General features: G+C 36.2%; 1 protein-coding gene across 1 annotated transcript; it reads right to left on the bottom strand.

Annotated features, from left to right (window-relative positions):
* Positions 1–24: 24 nt before the first annotated feature.
* On the bottom strand, positions 25–3,180 carry LOC114351044 (uncharacterized; the record flags this gene model as incomplete). Its single annotated transcript, XM_028302083.1, has 1 exon — positions 25–3,180. A coding segment is annotated over exon 1 (2,965 nt), but the record flags the coding sequence as incomplete, so codon positions are not given.
* Between the last annotated feature and the right edge of the window lie 7,052 nt (positions 3,181–10,232).

Raw genomic sequence — 10,232 nt, 5'->3', positions numbered from 1 at the left:
AAATGATCGCTGGGGCAATCCAACCCAGTGGGTCGAATAGTTTTTGTAAATCTGATAATAAGTCTCTCTTTGTTATGTCAATAAATTGTGCAGGTAAGTTAAGATTGTATTTAAATTCATCATTTTCCAAATCCCATGATACGCCAAGTGCCTTTACGATTCCATCTAATTTCATATCTATGTGTGCTTTGGCTGACTTTTCTCCTTCATCAAGAGATTTTAGAAATTCAGGACTGTTTGAACACCATTTTTGTAATCTGAATTTTCCCTTGCTTAGTACAGTCTTCAATTGCTTGCTTGCCTCTATGGCTTCTTTGACAGTATCACACCCGGACATCACATCATCAACGTAGAAGTCTTCGCGTATAATTCTTTTGGCAATAGGATGGTCTTCACCCTCGTCTTCTGACAGCTGCATTAGTGTTTTTATAGCGAGATAGGGCGCTGATGCTGTCCCAAATGTGACTGTAAGTAGCCGGTAGTGTTTGACCTCGTCAGATATTGAAGTATTCTGTCTCCACAATACTCTCTGGAAGTCGGCGTCTTCTTTTTGAATGAGAATCATTCTGTACATCTTCTCTATATCGCTCACAAAACAGACCTTGTGCATTCTCCACCTCATGATGATACTTCTAAGATCTTCTTGCAGGACCGGTCCATTCATCAGTTCATCATTGAGCGATATATTGTTTGAGCCCTTGCACGATGCATCAAAAACAACGCGGGTTTTTGTCGTTTCCTTTTCAGTTCGCACGACTGCATGGTGTGGTAAGTAAACAGATTTATTGTTTAGTTCGTTTTGTGGTACTTCCTGCATGTGATTTAATCTAATGTATTCTTCCATGACTTCTTTATAATTTTTCTCTAATTCTGGCTGTCTATCAAATCTTCTTTCAAGCATTTGTAATCTTTTCATTGCAATATTGTATGTATTTCCTTCTACTGATTGTGGTGTTTCTGTTTTAAAAGGTAGTTTGACTATGTATCTTCCTTCTTCTGTTCTAGTGTAATTTTCCTTGTAGATTCTCTCACAATTTTCTTCTTCTTTTGTTAGTTTTCGATTCATATCTGTATCAACTTCCCACAGTGTTTTCAACATATCTTCCATTTCTATTTGCTGATGCATGACTATTATCGATTCTTCCCTTACATCTTCACAATCATTTACTTTTCCAAATAAGATCCAGCCCAAAGTTGTTCTTTGTGCAATAGGAGACCCAGGTGGACCCTTTATAACTTCACTTTGTATGATTTGTGCGTATTCATTTACACCAAGAAGTAAGTCGATGTTGGCTGGTTGACTAAACTTAGGGTCAGCCAGTGTTAACCCATCTAAATGATTCCAGTTGTTTGTTGGTATTTTTTGAGTCGGTATCTGAGTAGTCAGTTGCTTTGCAATTACATATGCTTTCACTCTGAGGCTGAATTCTTCATTTCTCGATGAGACCTCTATCTGAACTACTTGTTTTAATCTTGATTTTACTTCACCTACTCCGACAATGCTTCCCTTCACTGGATACCGTCTCGCTCTAATTGTTTGTGCTGCTCGTTCACTTATAAAACATCCTTGTGATCCAGGATCAATTAAAGCTCGCAGAACTGTGGTGTGGCCATCTTCACTCTTGCATTCCACCAGGGCTGTCGCTAGCAACGCAACAGCTGTACTGTGAGTTGTGTTTGTTTGTGACGTCATCACTGCTAAGTTTATTTCTTCTCCTGATTCTGACTCTTCATCTACATTTGCGTGTAAAACCTTTGGCTGTTTCGTATCATTCCTTTCAGTGGGGCCAGAGGCATCGTTTGACCTTTTCGAATGTAGAAGGGTGTGGTGACGTCGCTGACATAATCTGCACTTGGTGAGTAGTCGACATGCTATAACTCTGTGTCCAGGAACCAAACAGTTGTAACAAATGTACTTTGACTTCACAAACTCGCTTCGTTGTTCCGGTTCCATCTTTCCAAAGTCTTTACAATGACTGAGTGTGTGAGTTTCTTCGCATAAAGGACATGTCTTCTCGGTAGCAGCGCCAGATGTGTGGTAAGATCTCACTATTCTTTCTTTGGACGAAGTTGGTTGTTGCACAAGCTCGAGCGTTCTAAATTTAGACTCCAAAAACATCTTTAATGACTCAAATGTAGGTAATTCTTCACTTCCTTGGTTGCTAACATGTTCTTCCCATTCCTTGTGTGTGTCTGTGTCTAATTTTTGCACCACCAGATAGTTGATAAGTGGATCCCAATCATCAGTTCTTATATTCATATTTTTTAGACTATTTAGACACTCAGATGTTGTATCAATAAGTGACCTTATGTGGGAGGGATTCTGGCTAGTAAGTTTCTTTTGAGAGAACATGCGTTTTAATAAAGATGTTACAATAAGTCGTTTGTTACTATACCGCCTTTTCAATGTCTCCCAAGCTTGCGTGTAATTTGCTTCATTAATTTGAATATGTCGCAATAATAATTCAGCTTCGCCAGTAACGCTCGTTTTTAAATAGTGTAATTTCTGCACGCCGCTAATTGTGTTATTCCGATCCACTAGTGAAATAAATAAATCTTGAAACGTAGGCCACGCTTCATAATTCCCACTAAATTTCGGTATTTCTATACGCGGTAATTTCACTTCTGGGGATTGTGTAGTTGAAGATGTATAGTGTGTTTCTTGTCTCGTTGATTTTTGTTGCGATTCAATTGTAAACAACAAATCTTTCATATCAGATTTCGCTTGCATAGCTTGTTCTTCACAAATAAAGTACTGGTTTTGTTCAAAGTAAGGCAATAATTTCCGTTGTTCTTTTGTCACACTTTTCATTAATGTAGTATGTGCGAGACGAAACTGATTCCAATATTCTTCAACAGATTGTAATTTCACTGTCACATAGCCACGTGTAAGCCGCACCTTTGGGCATTTCTTAAAGTTCTCGTACGTTTTCGCAATAAGACGATATAAATCTTCTAATTCACATAAAGTTTGTTCGACGATTTCCATGGTTATTTATCAATCCTTACTTATGCGTAAAAATACAATCACTGTGTAGCTTGTATATCCAGGAACGCCATTTAAATAATCTTGAAGTGAAATTCCGATGATAAAATGTCCAAAATCCGCAAAATAACGATCAAATCCAAAGTTGTAAAATAATATTCTTCACTCGTAAACAACTTTCAATCTTCAATGCTAATTTATGCAAAAAAATTTTATAAAAAAAAATAAAACCGACTCCAAAAAACCTACATTAAAAAGTAGAAAAATAATTACTAATAACCTACTTATTTATTAGGACGAATTAATATTTATGTAGGTATACCATGATTGATACTTCTGGAGTCGGTGCCAAGATTATGAAACATGTAAAGTTTGCCTGCACCGACTCCAAAAGTATCAATCATGGTATACCTACATAAATATTAANTTACCCTATTAAATACATTTTTGTAAAATATTGTAAAGTATGCAATTAAACTAGCATATAGCTAAAGCATTAATTTCAAACTTCGTTCGTTCGTTCGTTTCATTCGAAAATCGTCCACTGCTGGACAAAGGCCTCCCCCAAGGTCCGGTCCTGCGTCGCATGTAACATATATCAAGTTTTTACGTAGTCGCTAACGGGCACCCATCATGTACTATAGGAAGAACATTTCTCATTTCCTCACATTTTTCTCTTTCAAAAAAACCGTCCCCGTATGTTCCAGCACAACCACGCAATCTGCCATTTGATCGATCACTGGAATCACGATAAATCTTGCCCTTATTAATCACAGATAGAGCCCTCGGGGCTTCGGTCTGTTGCCAACAAGTTTAACTTGTGTTCGTTAAATAAACTATTATAAGGAGGTTAATAGGCGTACCTAACCTACTTGTAGTTAAAATGGATATGACGAAAGGTAATTTATTTGTTTATTAAAGACGCAAAACAGAATTAGAAAAGATTGGTTGATATTTAAGAGCTTTTTATGTCGGTTTCTATTATAAAAAACATCTTGAATGAAGGATCATTAAATACCTACCGATTATTTCTTACTAGCTTTCCGCCCTCGGCTTCGCACGCGTTGAATTTTGTCTGTCACAGAAAATGTTTATCGCGCGCGTCTCTGTTTCAGAAACCGGGAAAAAACTATCCTATATCCTTTCCCGGGACTCAAACTATCTCTATGCCAAATTTCATCAAAATCGGTTCAGTGGTTTAGGCTTGAAAGCAAGACAGACAGAGTTACTTTCGCATTTATAATATTAGTATAGTATATAGTATAATAATAGTAGGTATAGGTAGGTACTTGTGGTACCTACTTACAAGAATACCTATCTTATACAGTAGAAACAAAAGAGTCCTTATAAGGCCTAAAGAATTCAGCCTTGATTTTGCCCGATTATACCTTTCATCCTTCATGAGCATTTCACAGGATTCTAGGCTTTATTTCAAGTGGAAAAATACGAAAATCATGCAAAGATAACAGATTTGCATATGGAAAGGGATTATGCGAAATAAAACCACGGGCTGATTAGCACGGTAACTTAAATCGTCGCTGGCAGAGACGGACGGAGTTTCCAGTCCTAAAATATATTAGAATTTAACAGGAATCTAAAACTTTAGTTAAATCCTAAGCAAAACCTTGAATAGTGTTCAGACCATGCGTTGATTTTAAATTCACGGAGTGCTACATTTTTTTGAGTAGGTATAGTTAATTAATTTGTTGTAATAATGTTTAATAACCGAATGAAATCCAGGAAAAATAATTATTAACGACATACATATTGTCATAGCTAGCACTGTGGCATCCTTGATGACATCTTTCAATCATCAAATGTTGTTTTTATTCAACCTGTCTGAATAATATGAACATTAATTACCAACTAAAAATATGAAAATTATCTACGAGTACTATTCAGGCCACTTTTTCTACACTAATATTATAAAGAGGAAAGATTTGATTGTTTTGATCAATTGAATAGGCTCCGAAACTACTAGACTTATATGAAAAAGGCGAGTACGAAGTTCGCTGAGTCAGCTAGTACAGACATAAACACACGTGAGTCTCAGCAATCAACACATTACTATGAGGTCTCACAGTACGTGTGGACGCACAGGATGACACACAAACGAAACACAGAGCTCCATTCAACGCTGTGCGTTAGATTTGCTGCTTCACTTAAGTAAGCATCGTTTGTGAATACGGGCGTTAGTACTACTATCTATACAGTTGTCGTATGAAATACTTGGCGGGCTCCAACGATCCCTGGATCCGGCCCCGTCGCGTGCAAATGGCGAATAAATAACCAGTGAGATAAAGAAACGAATTGCAATACCGCCTGCATAGCTAAGCAGATAGTAGGCTGCCGTAATACTTGCTGCATTGGCTGAAAGTTTAAAGAATAATAATGCCCACTGGGCTGCACTTCTTGCTCGAGTAATATTTTTTTACTATATTATGCGGGAATTTGATCTAATGCTATACCGGGTGGTGTAGGCTGTTTCAAACTAAGAGGTATGAGCAGGACGTCAGTGTTTGCAAGACCACACGCTGTTGGTACTTATGTTTTTTTTTCAATGCAAATATATCTTAAACTTAATATGGACAGGCCTCCTACTAGGTGGACCGACGATCTGGTAAAGGTTGCGGGAAGAGCCTGGATACGGGCAGCGCAGGTCCGTTCATTGTGGAAAACCTTGGTGGAGTCCTTTGTCCAGCAGTGTACGTCATTTGGCTAAAACGAACGAACGAGCGATATCTTAAACAGGGTGACTTGACGAATGAGTGAACATCCTAGAGATTATTGTACAGGTAATATGCAACCGTTAAAAATATAACCAAGCAAAAGTCAACCATTTAAGAGATATTTATTAGATATTTTATTTTGTTTGAGAAAACTTTGAGATCGTATAGTATAGGATATTATTAACTTGGACATTGTAATTAATAAACGAAGAGGTTATGGACCTCTTTGAGGAAATTTGACAATTTTATGAATATCTAACACCCTAGTATTTTTAAGTCTCACAATCGTAATAGGAATTCCTCGAACATTTCTGATAAGCTTAGGTAACTGTATTGATCAGTTTAAGACTCTCCATTAAACAAACTTAAGTTCTCAAGATAGTAGGTAATTTATAAGGTCTAATGCATAAATTATTTCCATAAGCCTGTTCGTTATTATTCATGAATTCCTGTTTAGAACCAAAATCAGACGTTCCCTTTGCAAGGTAATTGTTTATGGGGCAAACTTGCTTCTCACACAGAAGTATCGGAGCAATGTTATTTATTCAAGGGAAAATTCAGGAAACATTATGAATGGATTTAAAACAAGATCCATTGTTAGGAAAAGATGCTTTTACGGATCTTCATTCGCGCAAACTTCCGCTTTTGTGAACTTAAGTATTATAATGTACTAAACATAAACTACTCGTATATTATGATATTGATGGTAAAATAGGTATGTATTTGTATTTCTGGTGACTTTTGGGTTACTTTTAATATTCACATAACAAAAAAAAATGTGAAACCACAATTTATTTCTTTTCCAAGATACCTACCTTAGACATAGAGGGAGCTTTTGACAACACTCCTACTACACTGCTGGTCGAAGGTCTGGTTGCAAAAAGCCTTGACCTGACGACCACGAGATGGGTGGAGTCGATGCTCTCCAACAGGAGAGCNAGTGGGAGGTCTGCCCACATGCTGATAACATGTTCCATCGTAATAAACTTCTTTCCGACATAATTTAATAAAGAAAACACCTAAAATGACCTAAAACCACAATTTTATTTTGCTTTTCACACGTCAATAAGCCAGTGAGTTACGTTACTATGACAGCTAAGGTATTTTTCGATGACATCTTTGAAAATTGCAACTCATGGTAAGTTATTTGTATGAAACTTAATAAAAACTTTAGTCGCTATCGTATTCATTTAGATAGGTTTTTTACCTAACGATTTGAGATGAACTCATGGTAGTGTTTTTAGTTTTGCTGTGGTTCAGCTACTAACCGCTAGAGGCGCTGTACAATTTGCCATACATTTTTTTACGCCCTCGATAGCGAGATGCTCGGTAGGTAAACTCATGGTAGAGGCACTGTTCCTTAAGCACTCTAGTTTTCACACCTGTATTATAATCAAGAGCAAAACTGATACCACTTTTTCTCCAATCTAAACCTGAGCATACAGAACAAAAATATCGAATCCAATCACCCACGTAAAGCTTACAAAGCTTATAAGAGCGAAGCAATTGCCCGGCTGGGCTTCGCAAAACAAATAGAAGTCTGGGATATTGTCTACTGTAGAGGGTTTTTCACGCATTTTTATGGCTTTGGTTGCAGTTTGTTTTTAAATGCAGAATGAAAATGGTCTTGAAGCACTTGAAGCGCTCTTAATAAATATAACCTATGTCCATAAGAGCCAAAGCATACGTTACGTTGCGGCCCCGCACCGCTCGTGTGCCCGCTACAGTATTTCTATGAAGTACAGTGACACCCAGCGTTGCCAGACGTCCCGATTTTGGCGGGACGTCCCGATTTTTTAATCAAATTTAAATGTCCTGCGCGGGACAGGCTCGGTCCCGCTTTTCGGAGAGAAACACTCACTTCACCAGACTATTGTTTGAAACGCCATATTAATGTAAATAATAAAACTTTTTTAATTTCGATATTTTTTCTTTTTTTATTCTAAAGACGTATTTAATGATAGAGTAAATCTGTACCTCTAGCATGAAAAACTTTCGTCTTCGAATCGTTTGCGTATTCGATAAAATTCGATACTCAACCTTCGAATTAAACGATAACGTGACAATTTTGAGTCTCAAAATAAGTTTCGTGCAACCATTTCTTACACTAAGTTCACTTTACGACACGTCCACAAGGGTGCTGTTGTAGTTTTCGTACTAAATCTTTTGATGGCGATTTGAGTACGCAAACGATTTGAACTCGAAATATTTTCGTGCTAGCCGTACCTACTGATTTGATTTTTTTTTTTGTTAAAGTACATTTTCTATGGCTACTTTTGCTATCTATTGTCACGTAAACGTAATTTTAGGTCAAATAAAAAGATAAATATTTGAAAACCTTTGATTATATACGTTTTTTTACTATGTCCCGCTTTTGACGGAAGAATCCCGCTATTTTCACTCAAAAAGTACCAAAGTCCCGACTTGGCGAAAAAAAAAACTGGCAACGCTGGTGACACCGCTCCGGCGTCGCATTGCCGCCTCAAAGCATCGTTTAGTTAGCAAATACGTACTTACAATTTCAGAAGATGCCTTCCTTTAAAGACATAACTCACATTTGGACTGTGTCTAGGAAATAGCAAACTGTAATTGAATTATATCAAGCACCTATCACGAGTACTACATAATTAAGACACTGTAGCAGTGTTTAGCTTGATTTGCTGTCATGTCGGCTGTAGTTAACGAACTTTCTAAACTTTCAATACTATTTTTTCATATCGGAAAATCATTTTGATTGCCTGCAAGGTCTTCTCCAAACTACTGACGCCCAGTTTCTGTTTTATATCTGCTGTGCGCGAGCGAATGATTCGCAATAAATTACGTTTTATACCATTTTCGAAAGTTTTCCTTTAAAACGCTACGTAGCGATTTTAAATGGCTCTTTAAGTTTAACGATAAATTACTAATAGTCCCGTTAACCCCTCGTGCTAAGCTTATCATGCTTGTTTTCCGATTGGGTTCATCACAATAGTCCAGCGCGGTGAAGTTCGAACCAACGTTCCTTGAATCTTAAGTCGGTTAGTTCAACACCGACACCGTTCGGTTAGTGTCGCTTATGACATTAAAAGGAGTGCAGTATACTTTAAGGCATACTGAGTGCAGTATAGGTACTTTTCAGTTAGATTTTTTCAAGTTATTTATAATTTTCAAATTAGTTTGCGAATTTTAAAGCTAAAAAATAAATAATTATGCAGTATACTTTTTGTATTTTTGAAAAGCATCGGTTAGATTGAAACTTATCTATTTCTTTATTTAATATCATCATCATGTCATCCATAGGACGTCCACTGCTGAACATAGTAATTATTACTACTTATTTAATATAAATAGACAAATATTCAGTATTACCATAAAAATAAAGTGTCGTCAGTTCTTAAAATCCCTTCTGTGCCCTTGGTAATTAAAAGATAATTTAGTAGAGTCGTAACCCTTAATTGCAAGGGAGACGAAGATTTTTATCACATAATATAAAAAGAAGATCTCCTTAAACAATCGCAATAAAACACCAACCTTTATTTCAAATGTCCATTAAAACATTTTAATGTCTAATTCAATGTTTTAATTGCTATAATAATGGCCTCTCATGAATTAGGAACATCATTTTCAACGTAGTCGTATTTTTGTAACGTAACGTAAGTGCGCCTATTAACGACCCCCCAAAATTTGTATCCTATTACCGCCCTATTTTTCTTTCTTTCATAAAAGACATAATAACAGGTTCCAGAAAACACGTTACTTAAAAAATATCTAGATATGTTTATTGACTATCAAAACGATTAAAGTTTGTGTTCGTAAATAACCAGTAAACGGAGTTATTTCACATTAAATGGGACGCGCTCGCAACGGACGCACTTTTCATACTGACGCGCTCCCAGCTACTTAAGGTGCACCTTGTTATTAATTAGCGATTTTAACACATTTAAAATGAGTATACCTACCAACATGTTTTTGCATAACAATATTAATTCGTACTTTAGTTTCCTTAATAAACCCTCAATATAGCCCTCTCGCTGTATTTATGTGGCTTAAATACAATTTTAAATAAGGGCGGTAATAGAAACACTTTTCATAATTTGGTTTCTAATACCGACCCATGGCGTTGTTAGAATTTTGATTAAGTTTCTTATTTTAGTATTTATATCTTTAATTACGCATTTAACCTCCACTTTGTTGTCTTGATCGATTCATAAGAATATTTCACATAATTAAATCAATTAACGCCATACATTAATTGTCATAGGTTTGGCATAAAACTGCAATGAACATTAAAGAATATCTCTAATAATGTATGACAATAGATTTTATAAAAACCTGTTAAATTCTAATTAGTACTTATTTGATATAAAATAAAACCTAATAGAAATGATACTTCACTGATCACGTCTTCGTTAAAGTAGATATTTTAGCTGGTTACTGTTTTTTTTTACGGTCGGTAATAGAATAAAGTAATATTCATACTTAATTCTATTACCGCCTCATAATTATAACGCCACCTGCGAAGACTTATAAGCCTGTAT

The sequence above is a fragment of the Ostrinia furnacalis genome, unplaced genomic scaffold, assembly GCF_004193835.3.
Source record: "Ostrinia furnacalis isolate ACB-3 unplaced genomic scaffold, ASM419383v2 OfSCF1073, whole genome shotgun sequence".
Classification (NCBI taxonomy): domain Eukaryota; kingdom Metazoa; phylum Arthropoda; class Insecta; order Lepidoptera; family Crambidae; genus Ostrinia; species Ostrinia furnacalis.
The sequence above is the reverse complement of the archived record's forward strand: the minus strand, read 5'-3'. Positions and strand labels throughout refer to the sequence as shown.